The sequence below is a fragment of the Erinaceus europaeus genome, chromosome 21 (assembly GCF_950295315.1).
Source record: "Erinaceus europaeus chromosome 21, mEriEur2.1, whole genome shotgun sequence".
Classification (NCBI taxonomy): Eukaryota; Metazoa; Chordata; class Mammalia; order Eulipotyphla; family Erinaceidae; genus Erinaceus; species Erinaceus europaeus.
In genome coordinates this window covers 10,171,843-10,195,163 of record NC_080182.1, presented here as the reverse complement: position 1 = coordinate 10,195,163, position 23,321 = coordinate 10,171,843, and the positions used below count along the sequence as shown (strand labels likewise).

The 23,321-nt window shown below is 42.1% G+C and overlaps 1 protein-coding gene across 4 annotated transcripts in view; it reads left to right on the top strand.

The window, feature by feature from the left end:
- The window catches only part of ULK4 (unc-51 like kinase 4), a 511,677-nt gene that overhangs the window by 319,224 nt on the left and 169,132 nt on the right, over positions 1-23,321 (top strand). For all 4 annotated transcript variants that reach the window (XM_060180360.1, XM_007517784.3, XM_060180362.1 and 1 more), the window contains one exon: positions 21,601-21,764. In XM_060180360.1, the coding sequence (XP_060036343.1) occupies positions 21,601-21,764 (164 nt within the window). The remainder of the gene's footprint in view (positions 1-21,600; positions 21,765-23,321) is intronic.

Sequence of the window (23,321 nt, the reverse complement as noted above, 5' to 3'; positions counted from 1 at the left end):
GGTCCAGTGCAAGGATCCCAATTCGAGCCCCCTGACGCCCCACCCACGGGGATGGGGGGGGGTCACTTCATAGGTGGTGAAACAGGTCTGCAGGTGTCTCTCTTTCTCTCTCCCTCTCTGTCTTCCCCTCTTCTCTCACTTTCTCTCTGTCCTAGCCAACAACAGCAACAAGAACAACAATAACAGCAACAACAACAATGGAAAAAATATGGCCTCCAGGAGCAGTGGATTCATAGTGCAGGCACCGAACCCCAGCGATAACCCTAGAGGCAAAAAAGAAAAAAAAGTGTACTCAATACCTGTTTTCTAAGCACTTGTTGAAAACCAGGGCCATACAAGACCTAAGTAAAAGAGGAACCACTCAAACAGGATGTGTTCCTGGATCTTGTGAGTTCAGAAAGTGAAAATGCACGATTGATCGTGGGCTGAAGAAGAAAAGTTACAACAATCGGAGGTGATGTGAGTTATGGGAGGACACAGAAGAGTGCAGTGTCTTGTTATCCAAACAAAGGCAACATTCCCAGAAGGCCAGATTTCAAGAGCCAGGGGTCCTTGGAGAGTCAAGTCCAAAGAACTAAGGATGAATCTTAGGCTCTGCCATCATGTCTCCTCATTTTTCCCCCCATAATTATTTCTCCCTCAGATTTATCTTTTATGTTCATATCTAATTCACTATTTGCCAGTCCCTTTATTACTCGAATTGCTTTCCAATACAATGTCACAACTTTCAGAAATTTAATGTCTAGAAGTTGGACATTGGGTTTTTCCCGGGACTTATTCTCCCCACCAGAAAACTGAAAATGAAATGCATTCCCTGCTGATTGTTGTCATTTGCTTGACAGCACTCGTGTTGAATAGCTAATGTAGCCCTGCGTCTCCTGCCACCCCAGCCAGAATGGGTTCACTCTGTGAGTGACACCTGTTAATTAACTAATGCAGAGTGAGGCCGATGAAGAACGTGACTGCCATGGGACAATAGCTGTGGGTAAACGCTAAAATAACTTCTGCAAAACAAGATTGTAATGAAGCCGATTTACTTTCAAGGCATGGTGCCCTGGTGCTGTGACAGCTATTTGTTTTTTTACTTATATTTTTAGTCCTTTATATTTCCTTAGTGAGGGGAGAGATTGGACTTGGTGTATGCAGAGCCCTTCCACCTTGCTTACTGATCTCTTCCTAGCTGCATCTTTTTTTTTTTAATTTTTATTGATAAAAAGGAAACATTGACTAAGCCATAGGATAAGAGGGGTACAACTCCACACAATTCCCTACATCTTTTAAAACAAGTCTCTCGTTCTCTCTCTCTCTCTCTCTCTCTTTGTAGTCACACATTGAATTAGATACTCTTATTTTCCTTCCTTTCCATTTTCAGTCATTCTAATTTTATAGCAAACCGATCTTGCATAGTGGGGACAGGAACAGACCGACCACGGAGTCCTGTAGCTTTGACTAGGTTACTTACCTTTACAGACGCTCAGTTTCATCAGTTGTGAAATGGCATTGCTAATGGGTTTCAGTTCACTGTCAATTCAAGTGCTTAGGCTAGTCACCATTTATCACGCATCTTTATTGAAAGTGCTTGGAAATAATTTTCTATTTAGTGCTTTAATGGGTTTAGGTAGAAATTATATTCCGACATAAAATGCTGAATGAAACCTCAAACATTCACATGGTGCTCCTTCATTTTCTAGTGAGTAAATTAAGGCTCAGAAAAATAGAGTGAGTTAACCTCTCAGCTAAGCAGGAATTCTATTCCTTAGGACTGGGAGTGCTGAGCCCAGTGTGTGCTTCTCCAGGCTTCTAGTCCAGTGAGCCTTCTTCATAGTTTCAAGGATAAGGTTTCCCTTCTTACTTTTATTTTTATTTCTTTACTTATAAGATGGAAATGTTGACAAGACCATAGGATAAGAGGGACACTGCTCCACACGATTCCCACCACCAGAACTCCATATTCAATCCTCTCCCCTGATGGCTTTCCCATTCTTTATCCCTCTGGGAGTACGGATCCAGGGCCATTATAGGGTGCAGAAAGTGGAAGGTCTGGCTTCTGTAATTGCTTCCCCAGCTGAACATGGGCATTGGCAGGTGTATCCAGACCCCTAGCCTGTCTCTCTGTTTCCCTAGTGGGGCAGGGCTTTGGGGAGGTAGGGTTCCAGGACACATTGGTGGGGTCGTCTGCCCAGGGAAGTCAGGTTGGGATCATGATAGAATCTGGAACCTGGTAGCTGAAAAGAGTTAAGATAGAAAGTAGAACAAGTTTTTGACTAATCATGAACCCAAAGTCTGGAATATTGCAGATGAAGATTTGGGATCTTTGTTTTGGAAAAATCTAGGTCTATTTTAGGTATATTCCAAGGGGCCTATGTCTTTAATAGTTATTATCAGGGGGGATGGTGTCATAATTGGAAAAAGGACCAGAAAGCTGGATCAGGGAAGAGAGTAGCTCCCAAATATGGGAAAGTTGTATAAATATTGTTGACTGTAAACCCCATCGATATGATCTGAGGCTCATAGTCAGCACAGGAGCCTATGTAACCTCTGCATTCCTGTAGGTCTGAGCTCACATTCCATGGTCATGGCTAGGAACATTCCAGGCTGCCCCAATTTCAGGACCCATCATCCTTGGAAGATAGGCAGAATATGCTATCCAAACTCCCTGTGGAGAATGGAACACTCCCCACCCATGTTGATCCACATTGAGGGCCAGGTCCTATAGGGGCCCACAGAAGGGTCCTTTATGTTGTTCCTGATGGAGATGAGCAGTGACAGTGGAGCTAGGGGTCTGTTAGAAGTCTAGGCCCATCATATCTGTGTGGAAATCCCAGGACTCCCTGATTAGGGTCTCAGGTGATGAGTGGCCTCATAGTGACTAAAGAGTCATCATTAAAGTATGCCAGTCTCTTGCCCTCATTCAGCTTTTGTAGTCCTTAATTTGTTTGACAAGGTTAGCTTTGGAGTGACTGTAGGACATACAATAGGAGGTCGGTGAGGAGGGTGTCTAGATCTAAGTAGAAACTATTTCATTAAGTACTTTATGGTGTCTTTTTAGGTCTTTCTGCTTGCTTGCCACATTTATTGACTCACTGTAAACTGTGAACTTTTGCTTTATAATATATATTTCCCCCAACTTCTGGATACATGTACATATGCCCCATCTCATGGACCCTGGTCTATAGCTAGGTTTTGATGTTTGTTCAGAGGTGTGCCACCCAAAATTATGGAATTAAGGAGTCCTATGAGCTAGGAATGGTCTAACTAGAGTAATGAAGCTGGTGGGTTGACATTCCACACTTCACATCTCTGGATGCAGTCCAAAGTGAAACAGGCCAAGGTGGTACTGGTTGCGTTGATTATGTTAGGATCAGCAGATGCAGTATCAGTTGGTATGAATTGGGAGAAGCATGCAGGAAAGTGAGTCTCTCCCTAGAGGTTTCAGGACTGAGAGAAATATGGGCTTTTTATGGGGGGGGGGGTGTCCTGCTATCTTAGTGTTTAAGAAGGCAATAGATAGTGATAGCTACAACCAAATCATTTGGCAACTGGGTTGACTTTGAAAATCCCATTGTTTGAATTTCCTGTATCATACAAGACTTCACCATAATTTATGTCCTTTTATGTATACTATTTACTTATAGCTGTATTTTATAAAGTAACACTACCAGTTGCTTCTATTTTCCCTGGTCTAAACTTTTAGGAGAATCAATATTTCAAAGAATAAGTGATTATTAGAAATGTATTAACAATTTGAGCCTACTGTTAAAATTTCATCTGCCAATTTGAAGTCTTAAGTGCATAGAGTGAAGGAACATATACTAAGAGCTATAATCTATGATTCAAAAGTTTGAGACATTCAATCTATTTTCCCCTCTCATATAAATTGAATAGTGATTTGTGAGACTGTAAGTTAATAGGAGTGTATATTAACACCATTTCTACCACCAAAGGCCTGTGTGCCCCCCACCCCACTCCACCCAGTGAAGCTGAACATCTACCCTCACCCTTCACTCAGATTTTTACTTTGGTGCCATATTCCAAACTCAGTAAGATTTTGCTTTGAGTTTCTCTTTCTGTTCTTCTTTCTCAACTTCTGTTTATCAGTGGGATCATCCCATACCCATCTTTGTCTTTCTTACTTATCTCACTTAACATAATTCCTTCTAGCTCCATCTAAGATGGGTCAGAGAAAGTGATTCATTGTTCTTAATAGCTGCGTACTATTCCATTGTGTATATATACCACAGCTTTCTCAGCCACTCATTTGTTGTTGGGCATCTGGTTTGCTACCAGGTTTTAGCTATTATGAATTATGATGCTATGAACATAGGTGTACACAGATCTTTTTGGTTGGGTTTTATGGAATCCTTAGGATATATCCCTTGGAGAGAAATTACTGGGTCATATGGGAGGTCTATTTCTAGGCTAGTGAGAGTTTTCCAGACTGTTCTCCACAGGCAATGGACCAATATACATTCCTACCAGCAATGTTAGGAGGGTTCCTTTGTCCCCACAGCCTCTCCAGGATTTGTTGCTACTGTCATTTTGATGTATGCCATTCTCACAGGGGTGAGGTGGTATCTCATTGTTGTCTTTATTTGCATTTCTCTTGTTGGGGAATTGTACAACCCAACATTCTCTGACAATCAGGGACCTGGAGCAGTTTTTCATGTTTGTTGGCCTTTTGGATCTGTTCTGTACTGAATATTCTGTTCATATCCTCTGCCCATTTTTGGATGGGGTCACTTGCTTTTTTGTTGCTCAGTTTGCTGAACTCTTTATATATTTTGGTTATTAGCCTCTTGTCTGATGTTTGGCATGTGAAGATCTTCTCCCATTCTGTGAGGGGTCTGTTTGTGTGATAGTTTCTTTGGCTGTGCAGAAGCTTTTCAATTTGATGTAGTCCCATTGATTTGTTTTTGTTTTAGTCTTCCTTGCAGTTGAGTTTGTATCATCAAAGATGTCCTTGAGGTTTAGGTGGGAAAGTGTTCCACCAATGTTTTCCTCTAAGTATTTGATAGTTTCTGGTCTAACATCCAGGTCCTAAATCCATTTGGAGTTAACATTTATTTCTGGTGAGATAAGGTGGTTCAATTTCATTCTTCTGCATGTTTCAACCCAATTTTCCCAGCACAATTTATTGAAGAGAGCCTTTTTCCTCCATTTAATACTTTGGGACCCCTTATCAAAGATTAGATGTCCATAGGTGTGGGAGTTTATTTCTGGGCTTTAAATTCCGTTCCACTGGTCTGTGTGCCTATTTTTGTTCCAGTACCAGGCTATTTTGATGATGATGGCCTTATAATATAGTTTGGTGTCTGGGAGTGTGATGCCTCCATTTCTGTTTCTTTTCCTCAAGATTATTTTGGCAATTCTAGGTATTTTCTGATTCCACATAAATGATTGTAATTTTTATTCTATTCTCTTAAAGAAACTAGGTGGGACTTTGATGAGTATCACATTAAATTTGTATATGGCTCTGGGTAGACTCTTCATTTTTGATGATATTAGTTCTTCCAATCTATGATTATGGGATATCTTTCCATTTCTTGGTATCATTCTATTTCCTTGAATAGTGACTCATAGTTTTCACTATACAAGTCTTTCATTTCTTTGGTCATGTTTATTCCTCGGTATTTTATTGATTTTGCTGCAGCAGTGGATGGGAGTGAATTCTGGATATCCTCTTCTTTGCTTTAGTGTATTCATAAAGAAATGCCACTGATTTCTGTACATTGATTTTGTAGCCTGATACCTTGCTATATTGCCTAATGATTTCTAGTAGCTTTCTGCTGAAATTTTTAAATAAAACAAAAACGCATACAAACAAGACAAGAAAGCTGGAGTAGTAGCCTCTCACTGCCCCAGGAGAGGCAGATGATTGGTCAGGCAGATGATTGACCAATAAGAGAGAGAGAGAGTTCCAGCCCTCCTGAGGAGAGAAACAAGAAAAAAAGAAAGAAACACCTGTTGATTCCCTACTGAGTCGGGAATCTTGAGAATGAGGTCCCCTCCACAGGAGGTCCCTTTTGTACCTTGTTCCCTTTCTCCTCTTGAGTGTGTGTGTGGGGGGGGGGGGAGGGGGGGGGAAGATAGTACAAAGGAAGAATTAGAACTCACAGGGCACCTCCCAGGCTCTGGGTCTGGTATGTGAGTGTCCTTTCTGTCACCCGCCCCAGTTTATATGAGACCTGCCGCTCTCCTCCTTGGCTCTCCTTGACTCCTGCCGGATTGCCTCTCAAACACTGGCCTGAAAATCCTGCCCTCACTCTGTGTTCCCAGTGCTACAGCAGCTGCTTTGCAGGGACAAAGCCAGGAGGTGTAGTCATGCCTCCATCTTGGCTCCTCCCCCCCCTTCTGACTTTTAACCAAGCAGAAAATAACCCAGTTCATAAGCTCTTCCCACCAAACAGTATTGCAAATACACTGTATGTACTCATACTCTGTTGTCTAAACTCTTGGTCCACTCGTTGGTGCCAATATATCTAGGGCAGAAATAGATTTCAGCAGAGGATACATGTGGTAAGGACTTGCTGGCACAGGTGGTATATTAAGCCAAGGAGAGGACTTTTCCCCCACACCTTGCATCAGTTTCCATTTTCCATAGTAGCAAAAATGACAGATGATTTGCACTGAAATGTAGTGGAACTTGGGTTACCTAAGACAATGCAAAATTGTGTTCTCTCATCTTAGGACAAGGTCAAAAAGTCTAGACAAGATGTTGGGATGGCTTTACTTCTAGAGGTTTTGTTTCCTTGTCTTAAAATACCCTGTTTGAAAACCTGTAGAAGTTGTCTATGTTCCTGAGTTTGTGGTTATCTTCTTGTTTCACTCTGACATCTTGCTCTTTATCGCTTTATCACTTACTGCTCACTCTGATGCGCTGCCTTTCTCATAAGAGAATCCCTGTGGGTAGCACAGCAGGTTAAGCACATGTGGCGCCAAGTGCAAGGACTGGCTTAAGGATCCCAGTCCGAGCCCTGGCTCCCCACCTGCAGGAACCAGTAAAGTACTCTCACTATGGCAGGTAAAGCATTAAAATTTTAAGAGGCTTGTAAAAAATGAGAAAAATTTTAGGATATGAGTGACTTTAGGAGTCACCACACACCGATAAATAAAAAAAGAAAAATGTTTAATTTTAAATCTTACCATATGAGCAGTCAGTTCTTCATGTGCAGATGTACCTATAATTATTTACTTAGGGATAGAACTTGTACCAAGTTAATTGATGATCTAATGGTTAGAATTGGCTTGAGTTTTTAAAAATATTTTAGAAGGCTCTTTATTAAAATATACCAATATGTTATAGAAAGTCAATACCTAATGTGTTGACATGATAAAATGTTTACCATTTTTTAGCATTATTTTCAACTGATTAGACAGTTTAAGCATACTATTATAACTTAGTTTACTAAGATCTTTACTCATCACAAGGCTATCATGAGTAAGCGTAGATATAAAACTCTTAATAGATTTTGCTCCTTAGAACTCTAATATGGCAACTTAAAAGGCTAAAATAAAACCTCATAGCTTAAATGTTCAAAATACTAATTTTGTTAAATCAGGATTTGCCAGAACAGATCTGTCAGACCAGAAGCATCATGTATTACCTTAATTTATCAAGAGAAAACCTCTGACGGTGTCTTAAAATAAGCCAGATAATTTTTTACTCTCTAAAAGAACTGATTAAAGTTTGACATGTAGAATCTGTACTCTCAAAAGCCAATTATTTGATAATGATTTTTGTAGTCTTTCTAAATAAGGGAGTTATCTCAGTAACAACTTTGTCAAAAGGAGTAAGTCACCGTAAAAGCGAAAGTAACTAGCTCATGAGTAAGATAAAAAAATCTCTTACCGAGTTTTAAAATAAAAGTTTTAACTGGAACATTTTTGTCTATATCAGACATAAAACTCTCTTAACTTTTTACCTAGTCTCTCTTATGTTTTAATATCTAGTGTTTTTTCTCAGGGAAACCAAGGGCATACTTCTTGAATAAAATGTAAAAAGGTTAGCAAAAACATCTATATGGCTCTACATTAGGCCGCCCCATATTTATTTGATAAGTTTTATTTGGAAAAAAATTTTTTACGTATCTTATTTAAATTAAACCTCATTTATCAGAGCAACATCCTCAGGCATAAAGATAACCATTGTGTTATCTTTCACTAACCCAGGCCAGTTTTACTTCTTTAGTTGAGAAGGTATTTTAAAACCTTTTTTTTTTTTACCTAACACAGTCAAGATCTAGACACCTCCTCAGTGTGTGATACCTAATTTTAAGAGGCTCTGTTTGAATTTTAAAGAACATAAATTTAAAAGTTATCTTTTTAACCTCTTATAGCAATTCCCATAACCAGGATCTCTAAACCCAATTCAGTTTAACTAAATTTTTCTTTAAACTTTAAACAAACTTGAGTTACTTAAAGAGTTAACACACATTAGTGACATTGTTTTTGAAAACATTTCTAGTTTCAGACAAATGCCAAATTTACTGTGGACCAATATCCACAAAACAGTTCACAGGACATTTTGGGGAGCCTCCAGAATGTGTTGGAATTTTTTCAGTTAAATACATAGATAATTTGCATATCAATTTGGAGAAGAAGAATTGTCACATTAAATACTTAAGACTTTTACTTTAAATTTTTAGCTGTCTTAGCAAATGAATTTTTACCTTTATGTTACCACATAAGAACTGTGTTGGAAACCTTCTTTTTTTTTTTTTTTTTTTTTGAGTCACTTAAACAATTTTAAGTAAAATGTTAAACTTTGATTTGGATAGGTAACTTAAAAAGCTAAGATAAACCTTATAGCTGAAATGTTCAAAATAAATTTTTACTGTTAACATTTCTTTTAGGTGACCATTTTACACTAAATAATTTGTTTGAATCACATGTCTCAAATAAAAATTTTTATATGCCAGGAATACCATGTTTAACCCTTTTTTCCTGGCAAGGCCACTGCTTTACCCAGACTGGGTTATTAGAAAGCCTGTCCAGGCATGGAATCTGTTACAAACAGTGGCAGTTGGTATTGGGGTGCTGGTAAGATTTAGAATTCTCACAAGAGTGAGAGAGACCACAGTGGCATTTTACCATGCCTAGAGATCTCATAAAATTTCTAACTAATGAATTGATGTTGCTATTAGCTATCAGAAGGACAAAACTGTCTTATATTTTAATCCGGTAAAGGTATGCCAACTCTATGAGTTGGGATCTTTAAAACCACATTTAGCTTAACTAAATCTTATTTAAAACTTAAAACAAACTTTAGTTACTTAGGGGTTAACACACATTAATGAAAACAAGGTTAGCACACAGACTTAAAACAGACATTCTTGGTGAAAAGAAAAATTTTCCCTTTGAAAAGCAGCTTTTGGATTTCTAACTCACAGCCTCTCCACCCCCACCCCCCAGGGGCGTTTGTGGCTTAGGGGATGATTGGCTGAAGTTTTTGCCAATCTGTGGAGCAGGAGCTCTGTGTCGTGATTGGCTGCACGGACAGAACAGGCGGGCTTAGTTTACCACCGCGCGCGGAGAAAAATCTTTGAAATTTTTTTTTTCTGGGCTAAGGTACATTTGACAGTTTTAAAGAAACAACTCATTAAATTTCTATCAAAAGTGTGTGCTGGTTCTCTGATTAATAGTTTTTAAGTTAGAGAGAATGTCTTGTTTGATTGATTTCTTTTTTTTTCTTTAAAGAATAGCTTGCTAGCCAGATAATATCTCACTCAGAATTGGTTTAACCCTTTCTGAGAGTAGAGGAAAAAAGCTGGAACTTTTTGACTGGCTAATTTTAGGATAATGCCAAATCAAGAGCCACAGTTCTTTAACTAATTGTAAATGCTCTCGTTTTTCTTCTATTAATTTTCTAAGGGAAGCTGTTTTTTGTGCTAGTTGAGTTTTAGCCTTGGTGGTATAGTCAGTAATATTGGCCAAGTCAAGGACCGGAGCACAAAACGGAGGGGCAGTGGCATAGGGAGGCGGTCTGGACAAAGAAGAGCGTAGGGGTGGCCGGTCAGGATTATGATATTTGGCCATCTCTTCATCAAGGGATAAGGCCTCTTCAGGAGAAAGACTATCATCAGACCCATCTTTGGTGGGGGGGCTTAAGGTTGTCAAAGAGGGGTAAATCTTAACAGGAGACTTAGCAAGCGCTGTTTCAATCGCGGTGGCCTCAGGGGTGGGATCTCCTGAATCAGGCATGGGAATAGAGACTCACAAACAGAAGGTTATCTCTTAAACAGTTTCCTACTCTGGCCCATCTTTTTTCATCAATAGTCCCTTCTAAGGGAAACCACGGACAAACATCACTCACACACACAAAAAAACCTTGTTGAGATCCTTTTTCTTAACCCTTACTCCTCGTGTCTTGAGGGACTCTTTGAGGCCCCTAAGAAATAAATCGTGCTTGCTCAATGCTTGTCCCATGTGTTGCTCTTTCTTACCTTCAAACGGATCAATCTCACAGACGGGCGAATCTGCGGTGATCACCACGCGGATCTTCACTCACTCTGGGCTAAAGCGGCGATCCTATCCAAACCTTCACTCACTCCTTCTCTGAAGTGGCAGTCCTATCCTCCTTGGTCGACCATTGGGGAGCGACATTCTCTCGGACTCCAGACCCATAAAGGTCCCACATCGGGTGCCAGGTGCCCTGGCCTGCGGGGTTATTGATGGAAATCTAGGGTAGGGGGCGAGAGAATGGAAAGGACAAGAGGCACGAAGAATGAGAGCAAGACAGGAGGTCTGATCAAGCTCTGAAAATGTTATTTTACAGCCTCAATATAAACACAAACAAGGAGGAAGTTCTGCTATGGTAGTGGGGGAGGGAGGTGGGTGAGCAACTTTCCAAACAGCTAGATGGTAATCTCAGTTCCAATGGTCGGAATGTCCGCTCTAGCTATAAATGTTTTTACCGGCTGCTTTCAGGATGTTTTCTAACTTTCTATATGAGAGACTTAGCTAAGGCCTTGGCTCCCGGCACGTAACTAGTGTTATCTTGATTGCACTAATTGTTCATGTGTTTAACTTCTCCTTTTTCAGTTATAAAACTTAGAATTTTACTAGCATCCATACATTTATTTAATACAGCTTCAGAGTACCTGATTTTGAATTCCTTCTGTCCAAAACTTGTAGCTCTCAAGCATGCAGCTGGAACTTCCTTCTGGCCACATAAAAGTCGGTTCACATGTTGTTGAAATTCAGATTCATTGCTGAAACCAGAAAAGGACTCTGCAGTCCCAGGAATCAATTGCAGATTTGGAGTAATTAAATACAATGTCTACACTAGTATTTGTGGAGCCGAGTGGTAAATGGATCTGTGCTAATCATCGGACCCCGAGACCATTGTGAGCTCAGAGAGATTGGAGTGAGTTCGTTTTTAACATGCTTTCACATATAGCATTTTCTTGGGGAAGTGATTCAAGCTGAATGCTCTGGACACAGAGTTTGGTCAGGTTTGAGGAAGAAACACCAACCTAAGCATGAACTCTTGTCATGTTGGAGAAGTCCTCAGACTGTGATCCCTGAGGCCCTTTGCTCCTGCAGAGATCAGAACTGTACATTAGCTAGTTATGCTCACCAAGTGGATCTTGTTCAACCTCCTTCTCCCAACTGGGGAACTTTCTGTGCAGGGCAGGAGGGGAGAGGTTTTAACTCCAGTGGAAGCCGAAGCTCCCAGGCAGAGGGCAGGCAGGTCCAAGAGGAGGCTAGAAGCAAAAACAAGGTGCCCCGTCCCCAGGCAGGGTAGTTACAGTGAGCTCATGAGGAAGCATCTCCATCTCCACAAGCAAATTGGACTGGTGCTTAATTGGGCTGGAATAACAAACAAACAAAACAAACACAACCTAAATGGCTCAGTGATTTCTTTCTTTGGAGATGTTTCACATGTTTCCACATGGAGACATTTTTATGGGGGGGCAGCATCTCTTTAACCTTTGACCAAGAGGGTGTGTGCTTTTGGACACTATGGCTTAGCGGACATCTCCATGTGCCCTGTCAGTGTGCCCAAGCTGGGCATCGCCACCCTCACCTTCCATGATTTTCTCTTTAACAGCAGACTTAATTCACCCAACTGACTGGTCTTGACCTCTGGTTTTGACGACCAAGCATTGATCAGTTCGGTAAACCACACTTTGCTCACGCTGCATCTCATAGGTCCACTGAGACTCCTTGGTTTCCGGTTTAGGTCGACTTGAATGAACTTTGGTAGGATGATCACATTTGTAAAATGCGTGTGAATAAAACTTTCCAGGAGGAAGCCTCTGTTTAGGATGGTTGCATTTGGATTTTGAGTGATTTTTATCACTCAAAAAAAAAAAGTGATAAAAATCAAAAGCATTTTTTTTAAGCTGAGAAATTCAAAGTGTACTCTTAGATTCTTCCTCTATTCAATTCTTACAGATTTAGAATAAATAATAATAAAGGACACATTGACCAGATTGAGGAATACGTTAGTATTCTGGGAACATTAAGCACTTGAAAACATCTTAAGATGACTCCTCTAGAGATTTGCTTAAATAAGTGGAAATTAATGTGTTTTTGAATTTTTCTTGAAGAGCTTATTGTAATTAATATGAAATAGTTCGTGCATCATTTGACTTAATAAACTTTTATTTCTCTTAAAATACTGGGATAGAGCATTAACACTCTGTTATGATGGCATTTGACTAGAGCCTGGTGAATGCTTGAAAACTGCCCCAGATGCCTTCGTGCAGAATCTCTGAGGGGGTGATGGTTAAACAGAGCACAGAAACTCTTCTTATTATGATCTGTACAGGGTGCTTTTAGTCCTACTCCTTTTTTTTCTTTTTTTTTTTTTTATTAGTGATTCAATATTATATACAAGATTGTATGGGGATATAATTATAATATGGGGTACAATTCCACACAGCTCCAGCCACCAGACTTCTGTGTCCTACCCCCTCCATTGGAAATTTTTCATCATTTATCCCTCTGGGAGTTTGGAGCAAAATTCTTTTTGGGGTGCAGAAGGTGGGAGTTCTCTGCTGGTTGTAGGTTGACCCATACCCTGAGCCTGTTTCTATCTTTCCCTAGCGGGGCAGGACTCTGGAGAGGTGAGGTTCCAGGAAGCATTGGTGAGGTTGTCTGCCCAGGGAGGTTGGATGGACTCATAATAGCATCTGCAACTTGGTGGCTGAAATGCAGTTAAGATGGGAAGCTGGACACAATGTTTAATAAACAGGAACCAGAAAGTAGGAATAGAGCAGAAAAAAGTAGGGACCTACAGGCAGAAGGAAGCTGGAAGTCTATTTTAGGAATGTTACTGGGAGCCTATGTCTTAATAATCATTGCTTGAGCTTAATAGCTAACATGGGGGTAGACTGGAAATACCGTCTCAAAAGACTGTGTCAGAGTTGGAAGTAGAACTAGGAAGCAGGATTAGGGCAGCCAGTTGCTCCCAAACTTGAAGAAGATACATAAATGCAATTAATTAACTGTTTAGGCGCCTGTACAACCTCTGAGTCCCTGTCAGACTGAGCTCTCAGTCCATGGTTATAGCTGAGAACATTCTAGGCTGCACTCATTTCAGAACTAGTTATCCTCCAGTGGCAGAGTAGGATGACCCAGCCTCCCTTCAGAGAGTGGCATTGCTATTCCATAATGAGGATACAGTCCTGAAGGAGCCTACAAAGGGCTTGTAATGATGCTCCCAGTGGATGTGACCAGTGATGGTGGAGAGAGGGATCTCTCGGAGCTCGCAGCCCATCTTATCTGTGGGGGATCCAAGGATTCCCTGTCTAGGACTCTGGGTGATGGAGTGGCCTGAAAGTGGCTGAAAAGACCATCATTAAGTGAGCCAGTCTTTTGTCCTTACCCAGCCTTTGTAGTCACTTCTTTATCTGACAAGTTTAGGCTTTCTCCCAGTTGTTAAAACATTGAATGTTGGGAGTTGGGTGACAGCGCAGCAGGTTAAGGGCAGGTGGCGCAAAGTGCATGGATCCCGGTTCGAGCCCCTGTCTCCCCACCTGCAAGGGGTCACTTCACAGGTGGTGAAGCAGGTCTGCAGGTGTCTGTCTTTCTCTCCCCCTCTCTGTCTTCCTCTCCTTTCTCCATTTCTCTCTGTCCTATCCAACAATGACAATATCAATAACAGGAATAACTACAACAATAAAACAAGGGCAACAAAAAGGAAATAAATATTTTTTAAAAACACACAAAAAACCACTTGTCTTTAAAAAAAAGACATTGAATGTCCTTTGTTGTATCCAAACCAGTATTAGGTCTATGGGATCTGGCCTCATTAGGAAGGAAACAGACCTAGGGTTTTAGTGCAGTGGGGTCTTAGCCTCCAGTTCCCCGCATTTACTTGCTTGATAATTCTAACAAAGATTGCCACAGGGACAGTGATTGTCCTTTACTGGATACATAGTTTTTGTCAGTGTAACTCTTGGCCAGTTGTATAACGTTTCTTCTGAAGCTTATCAAGGTTAACAATGATGCTGGTGCTCTGTTAGGAGAGATTGAAAAAGATGGAAGAATAGTCCTTCCTTCCTTCCTTCCTTTGTTTTAGATAGGTAATCGAGTATATAGAGTGATTGAGGGAGGTAAAGTAAGGGGTAGGAGAGGAGGGTGCCTAGGCCTAAGTAGTAAACACTTGATGAGAGAAGTTATCAGGCTCATGAGGTCTAAGACTAGTATCAGAGGGTTGAGCAGCACTTTCACTTCGAGGTGTATGATCGCCCCTGACTTGTGGATAAATGTACACATGTACCTAGTGCCCTAGGCCCTAGCCTGTCGCTAGCATTTATAACTGGGTTAGAAAGCATGCCATCTGAATTGGAACTTGGTCGTCCCATCAGTTAAGAAAGATCTCGCCAGATTACAGGAGTTGGAAGACTGACACCCCAGACTTGGAGTCTGTAGAGACAATCTGCAACAAAAAGTGTGTGTAGCACAACTGGGCATGGTGACACTGGTGGCACTGGTGGTGGTGGTGGTGGTGGTGGTGGTGGTGGTGGTGTACTCACGGTCGACAGAGGCAGTGTAACAGGGTAAGGGGTCAGAGAGTATGAGCATCAAGAAACATAAGCAAAGTCCCAGAGGTTCCAGGACGAGGAAAAATACGGATCTTAAAGAGAATGGGAAGAGTTACTTGTAGTCTTAGAAAGAGTTTAAATAGCAATGGTTTATTATTATTGTTGTTGTTGTTTTTTATTATTACAACCAGGTTAGTTGGGCACTTATTTTTCTTTGAAAATTTAATAGTTAGGATTTGCTGTAATACACTTGACGTCTCTATGCTTTATGCCATTTAAGGTTGTCTACTAATGACAGCATCTTAGTCACTGACAGGGCCAGATGGTTTTGATCTATCTGGTCTAAGGTTGTAGCTTACTTAGGTATTTAAATAATATATATGTGTGTATAGATATAGATATAGATTTTTAGAGCTGCTAGGCTATTTAAGCCCAGTGTCAGAATTTGAGCATCTTACAAGTCTGAGGCATTCAATACTTCGGCTAAAGAAAATATACAGACTCAGAGCTATGGTCTAGGCAGCTAGAAAGCTTGAAGTATTAAGTCTGTTTCCCCCCCTGACATACTGAATCAATAGTGATCTATAAGATTCTAGTAGTCTCACTCCGTACATGAGGTCTGTCTGCTGGTTTAGAAACACTGAACTGAGACTTACGTATTTGCTTCAGCATTGAAGCTTCAGCTCAGATCTAGAGTTTGCCAGGAAGCCTGTTTCTCTCAGGTGGTTATTATCTAGCACCTATGGAGGAAGGGGGAGGCCACAAGAAGCTGTGCATTCATCTAGGGGCTGGGAACACAGAACTGAGCCACAGGCAGCTGCTGCCTCTTTGACTAGGTCTCAGGGAAGGGAAGAGGAGGAGGGCGCAAAAGCAGCAGCAGCTAAAGGGAGGGCTGACTCTCCAGTCCCATGGGTGCAGGTCGGGGAAATGGAAGAGGAAGCCACTGAGAGTTTGATCCCTGGAAAGTTTCTGCTCCAGAGAGCACAGCCCTGGCATTGTCCTTGAACTTGACTCCAACTCTAGCTGGAGTGTCTTTCCCTTGTGACCTGTGAAGAAGCATATACGTATGGAACAGCGGGCTAGTTACCTTGCCTGCTCCTCAGATGTGTTTCTTCACTTTGATAAAAGGTACTAAGTGGGGAGTCGGGCTGTAGCGCAGTGGGTTAAGCGCAGGTGGCGCAAAGCACAAGGACCGGCATACGGATCCCGGTTCCAACCCCGGCTCCCCACCTGCAGGGGAGTCGCTTCACAGATGGTGAAGCAGGTCTGCAGGTGTCTGTCTTTCTCTCCCCCTCTCTGTCTTCCCCTCCTCTCTCCATTTCTGACCTACCTATCCAGTGACATCAATTATCAACAATAATAACAACAACAAGGGCACCAAAAGGGAATAAATAAGTATTTTTTAAAAATCGTTTAAAAAAGAAAGGTACCAAGTGTTAGCGTGTCCATAAAGCTGTGTCTGTGTCCTTTTAACCATGGGATAGTTTAACCATAGTTCCATGGGATAAGGTCAGGTGGATAAATAGGGTATAGTAATTAAATAAGTAAAAGACTTCTGCCTGCTTTGGCTGCGGTTTAACAAACAGGAGGTTTATTACAACACGGGTTATTTTGGTATATAAAAACCATAGTAGCCAGGGAGTCGGGCGGTAGCACAGCGGGTTAGGCACAGGTGGCACAAAGTGCATGGACCGGCTCAAGGATCCCGCTTCCAGCGAGCGCCCGGCTTCCCACCTGTAGGGGAGTCGCTTCACAAGCAGTGAAACAGGCCTACAGGTGTCTATCTTTCTCTTCCCCCCTCTCTCCATTTCTCTCTGTCCTGTCCAACAACATCATTAACAGTAATAACAACTAACAATAAAACAACAAGGGCAACAAAAGGGGATAAATAAATATTTTTTAAAAACATAGTAGCCAAATAGGCAAAGGGGGGAATAATGGCTGGCCATGTGGGTGGAGCCATGAGTCCTTGGCTCCTTACCAGTGTTCAGATATGCGTGCTCAGGTGCGGGGGAAGCAGCGTGGCAGGTCCCCGGGACAAGGTGAGTAGGCTAAGAGCAGCAGGAACTCAGCGGTTTCCACCAGATGTGCTTTGTATCACTTCCTGTAAACCCACAAGGGGTTGTGGGTTTGTCCACATCCATTGTCTGCTTGTCAGGCTGAGGTCATTCATGTTCAACAACAGGGTACCTTCTCTTGGTTCTCTCATGGGGTTGGATGACTGATGTTGTCAGTCTTATACAAATGCAAATTTAAATGCCCTTTCTTTCCAGTAGTTTGTTCCCTAACTCCTTCTGTTGGCAAATTCAGGATGCCGGTGTGTCAAAATGTAGGTGGTTTGTGAAGCGAGGCAACAAGGGAGATCTGATGTCAGCGCAGAGGCCGAACAGCTTTTAGCCAGTGGTGCTCCTCATCATTGGCTTAGAAATGACCAGATCAGTGGACCTTTCTCTGTCTTTGAATTGTGTTAGGTAGACTTTCCTAAAACTCTCTTGGATTTTTTTAATTTTAGTCATTCCTTGCTCTTCTGTGAAATGTCATCTTGACAATTATGTTAGCACCTTGAGCTCCATCTCCTCTATAAATCCCTGGCCCCTCTGGGACTCACTTAGCCATCAGTCTTTAACTCTGTGCCTACCGTTTGGCCTGTCCGTTTGGCAACTTTGCTGCCTTCAGACTGACTTCTTACTGGTGCTAGGGCATACTCTCTAACTACTTTAGAGCAATGACGGTTTGGGGTATTAGCTCACATAGCTTAAACATTAACTGATTCCATCAGTACCCAAAGATAAAAGAGGAAAAAAGGGTAGACGTGCAGAAGCAGTAATAGGTGTAGGTGTGACTTAGGAAGGGAGAGAAGGGGGTCGGGCGGTAGTGCAGCGGGTTGAGCGCATGTGTCGCAAATTTCAAGGACCAGCTCAAGGATCCCGGTTCGAGCCCCCGGCTCCCCACCTGCAGGGGAGTCACTTCCCAGGCGGTGAAGCAGGTCTGCAGGTGTCTGTCTTTCTCTCCCCCTCTCTGTCTTCCCCTCCTCTCTCCATTTCTCTCTGTCCTATCCAACAACTAACGACATCAACAATAACAGTAATAATAACAACAACAACAATGGCAACAAAAGGGGGGAAAAATGGCCTCCAGGAGCAGTGGATTCATGGTGCAAGCACTGAGCCCCAACAATAACCCTGGAGGCAAAAAAAAAAAAAGGAAGAGAAGGCAGGACCATAGAAAATGTGTGTGTGTGTGTGTGTGTGTGTGTGTGTGTGTGTGTGTGTGTGTATATATATATATACACACACACACGTACACACACATATATCAACCCATATCTGTGACCTTGGGAGAACCACTGTAGTTTCCAGTGGAAGGAATGTCCCACACAGAACTCTGGTGGTGGGGACAGTGTGGAATTGTACCTGTTATCTTGTAATTTTGTGAATCAATATTAAATCACTAATAATAATAAAATTTAAATAGACTAAATCATTAAACAAACTAACGTATTATAAGTAGTCCTTATTTCTTCTCCAAGTGCTTCTCTAGTCCTAGTTCTTACTGGCCATCTTGCCTATCTCCACTATTGTCATGACCTCGGAAGTCACACCTGTTCTGTGGTGTTTCTGCCTCCTCTTTGCTTGCCCTGACCTTTCTGCTTCTTGATTGTGGCAAAACCACAGAGCTTTCTCACTGGCCTCTGATTCTATTCCTAGAAACTGTCTGATACGGATCAACATACACGGGCCTCAGAGTTATTTATGGGTTCAGATCACTTCTGTGGCTGGAACACTTTTTCTGTGGCCCTGAACTGGTTACTCAAATACACTGAAGTTTTTGTTTTGGCAAAGTGGAGATCTCAATATCTGCCTCATGGATCTGCTGCAGAATTCTGAGGAGAGACTCAAGCATCCAACGTCAGATGAAGGCTCCGTGCCAGACCCCTGGCAGTGATCCAGAAATACTGTTTTCATCTGGGTGCAAGATGCTCCTGATCCTTCACTGATCTCCCTCCACCGCAGCCCCAGTCTATCCCCATCTCTCCTCTCTTCCTGCACTTTTTATCCAGATATGGTTTATATGCATCAAAATATACTCTTGGATCTGTTTTCGGAAAAGGTGTGCATTCCTGTAACCAAATACCTCTTCCAGATGTAGAACATTTCTCTTACCCTGGAACGTCCCATCCTGTCCCTTCCCTAGAACTAACTGCAGTGCTGATCGCAACCAGCAGTGAAAAATCTGGCTGTAATGAGCCCGATAATGTTCTCTAGTTCCTCCTGACTCAGCCTTGGGAGGTTGTGTGTTTCTGGGAGCCACTCCGTCCCTTCCAGGTCCCCTAGTTTGGTGTCCTCATTTCTATTCTCATGCATGGCTTATCACAAAATACTCATCAGCCCCTACACCCCCCCAAAAAAGAAAAACATGACTTGGAGCAGATGCTACTTTTCCACGCCCTCTTTCATCATCTGCAGCTCACAGATGCCAAGTGCTGATCCACAGTTTTCACATGAAGGATGTGTTCTAGCCCAGAGATGAATACCTGTTGGCGTAATGCGCATGTCATAAAAATGGCTTTTCTGCCCTATGTGTCAGATGCTGATAATGTGCTCTCAAACTTTGTCACTCGATAGCACAAATTCACCAGTAACTCATTGTACTTGCCCTTGAGGAATATTCATCTTCAATTTTTTTGTCACAATGAGCACATTATTGAATGATGCCTCGATTTTGGCAATTTTGGCTTCCCTGTGCCTTTAATAACAAAACTAACTACTTGGTAGTCTAAGAATTACTTTTAACTTGTCTAGGAATGCTGGGCTAGCTTCGCAGGTGGGAGAGAGATGACCAGGGACTCATGGCTGAGCTGGGAACGCAGTTCAGTCTTTATTGATGAGCGGGAATGCAGTGCAATCAATCTAATCTCTCTTCATTAGAAAATCCTGTCCTTTATACCTCTTGAGGCGGAAGTGTCAGGTCGGAAGAGGAAGTATGTAGGACAGTAGGCTAGGGGGGTGGGGAGAAGGAAGAAACGCGCTCGCAAGTATCACGCTTGCACCTAACCAGTGGGGATTAAACCAATGCCCTGTAGGCAGGGCGGTTCTCAGGTAAAGCAGTGATTATGTAAATAGACCACAGCGTTAAGCAATGCAAGCGAACCTAACACCATGATCAAAACAGAAGGGGTCTTAGAAGCAGAATTAGCAGACCAATATAGGAAAATTAGATTGGTGGCTGAAAGTCACAACGTGCCTTTTCATGGAGAGACACCTGACATTCAAATGCTTCACAGAGTTTTCATCAGTTGATCATCCCGGGGCTAGACTTACCAAGTCACACATCCAGTGAAATTCAGCTTCCAACACACACCTCACGTTTCTTATCATTTCTTCCTATCTAGTTACATAAGAGATTTCTCGCTGAATCGTCACTTATCTACAAAATTCTGAGAATTTTCCCCATACCAACCGTCCTTCCCCCTTCTCCATTTAGGTTCATGGCATCATTTGTGTTATAGTTCAACCACATTTACATCTGAAGCATCCTTGTGATTTCAAAACATAAGATTACCTGACGGTAACAATAGAGATGCCAAATTAAATGTAAGCTACAATGACACCCCCAGTATGGAAATGTGTTTGTCATGACACAGGAAGTACATCAAACTAAATGCTGTTGGAAAGCAATCACATGCTAATAAGGTGTGTAGAGTCAAAATGATAGAACCTACCAGTGTCTAAACTTCAGATTTCTTCAAATCAGAATCCTACATTTCAAAAAAAAAAAAAAAATTTGGCGTGCATTTGAAAAAAAAAAAGTGTTTCACTGCAGTATTTTCTTGACCTAATTACTTGTAGAGCCCTTGTAGATCCTGGGTCCCTCTGTAGTCCTACTGTGCCATGAAAAACCAAGTCTTCTCATAGAGAATCTGAGAGAAATATATTCATGTATTGTCGGAGTTCTTTCATTGTTAGTGTGTCCTCCCTTCCTATAAAGTGTGTTCCTGCAAGATAGTTTTCTCAAAGTATAGTTTTGGGAACTCTTAACTCGAAATCACTGGGGGAGTTTGTCTAACAAGTGAATTTCTGGACTCGAGTACTAAGCTCTGAAGCAAATTTTTGTAGTGTGGCCTGGAAGCATGCATTTAAAAAAAAATTCCAAGTGAATCTGGTTCAGAGTACATTTGAAGGACTGCTTTCGAAGTTCAGGCTATGTAGAAATCCAAAGGGCCAGGAATCGGGCGGTAGCGCAGTGGGTTCAGCGCACATGGTGCAAAGCGCAAGGACTGGCATAAGGATCTCGGTTCAAGCCCCTGGATCCCCACCTTTAGGGGGCTCACTTCACAGGAGGTGAAGCAGGTCTGCAGGTGCCTATCTTTCTCTCTCCCTCTCTGTCTACCCCTCCTCTCTCCATTTCTCTGTCTTATCCAATGATGACACCAATAACAATAAGTACGACAATAAAAAAAATAACAAGGGCAGCAAAGGGGAATAAATAAATAAATAAATATTAAAAAAAAGAAATCCAAAGGGCCTTATCTGTTGTTTTGATATGACACATCATTTTAACAACTTACAAAAAGAATTTCACCTTCCTCCTTTCTTATTCTCAGGATTGGTTGGCCATATCTGTAACCTGTTCACCAAAACTGCCCCACTGTGCTTGGATCTGGACAATAAAAACAAGGAGACAGCAGCTGCAGTGCTGTTTTCCCTGCTCGACATTCTGCACAGCATGCTCACCTACACAGCCAGCGTGGTCCGACGGGCTCTGCAGGTAGGAGAGTTCTCCCTGTGTCTTGAACAGCCCCACTCCGTGTCACATTTCCCATTCTTTCTCTTCCCTCTACCCTCCCTCTTCTTCAGAAGCTTTACTTCTGAAGAGGAACATTATCTGCTGAAGATGTGTTAGGGTTAGGGTTTCTTGGAACCAGGTGGTGGCGCACCTGGTTGAGTGCACAGGTTACAGTGCCCAAGGATCCAGGTTCAAGTTCCGCATCCCTGCTTGCAGGGGGAAAGCTTCAGGGGTGGTGTAGCAGGGCTGCAGGTGTCTGTCTCAGTCTCTCTCCCTCTGTACCTCCCCCCTTCCCTCTCAATTTCTGGCTGTCTTCATCCAATTAAAAAAGAGACCATGTTTAAGACTGTTGTACACGATGGGGGTACAGATGCCCACGTAAGCCGTTTCAGAATGACAGACATCACGAACAAATGATCTGATCACAGCATCTTCATGGACTGTATGATGGGCCAAAGCAGAGGCTCGGGGAGTGATTGCTAGGGAGTCACTTGCTGTATATGCATTCTAGGGTTGGCTGACTAGTGCGCAGACTTTTTTTTTTTAGGCAGAGACAGAGAGGCAAAGAGTTAGAGAGGATATCATAGCACCAAAGGTTCTACTAATGCAGTGGGAGCTGGGCTCAACCCTAAGTCATATGCACGGCACGGCAAAGCAGCGCATTTGCCAAGTGATTTACTTTACCAGCCCAGTGTACAGTCTTCTGCATTCAGAGATGGAATCCCAACGCACAGTCAACAGAATGCATCACATTGCTAGGAAAAATGCACTGCGATTTTAGGCATGCCTGTGCATACATAATCACACACAGTTATTTATGAATATACATGCAACACAATTTCTTTCACTGCTTTCCCTTCTGACTGTTAACATGAAACTATAAGAAGACTCTGAGAACCAAAATGTATGTCTAGTGGTTAATGGAAAACTTTATTTGCTCCAGACTGTAAGCTGGACACCATGTTCAAAAGGAGAAAGCAATCGTGAATTTTTTCTACTTGCTATATTAGGTGTTAAATACTTTCACGTGCTGATTTCACTTAATGCTCTCTTTAGCCAATGGAGTGGTCAATGCTGGGCTTATGTTGTTGCATTTAAAGCTGACGTAATTGAAAGAGAGGCATCAGTAGCATGTAAACGGTAGCATCCTGGCTTGGCTAGCTGCAGAAATGAAGGTTATACCCAGCCTGTTTTGATATTTTGCCAAGCATCTTGAACAGAGCCAAGAATCAGTCCCTAGACCCTGGTTTAGTGCCTGTTACTCATCATTATGATAAATGGTATCTTTTATCCACAGTTAGGCCGGTCAAGTATTTGGCTTGTCGAGTAGTTTAATAAACAAGCCCAAGATCTTCTCAGCAGTCCGGGTAGTGTATATGAGGAGGTGCAAATGGCCTTTGGACTACCTGGTTGTCTTTATCCCCTTGTCTTTACTAACCGCACATCACCAGGAAAGCGTGCTCCGTATTTGTAGAATCCCGAGTTGTGGACTTCTCCTAGCTTCTTTCCCAGAATGACATTAGTTCTTATTTCTGTGTC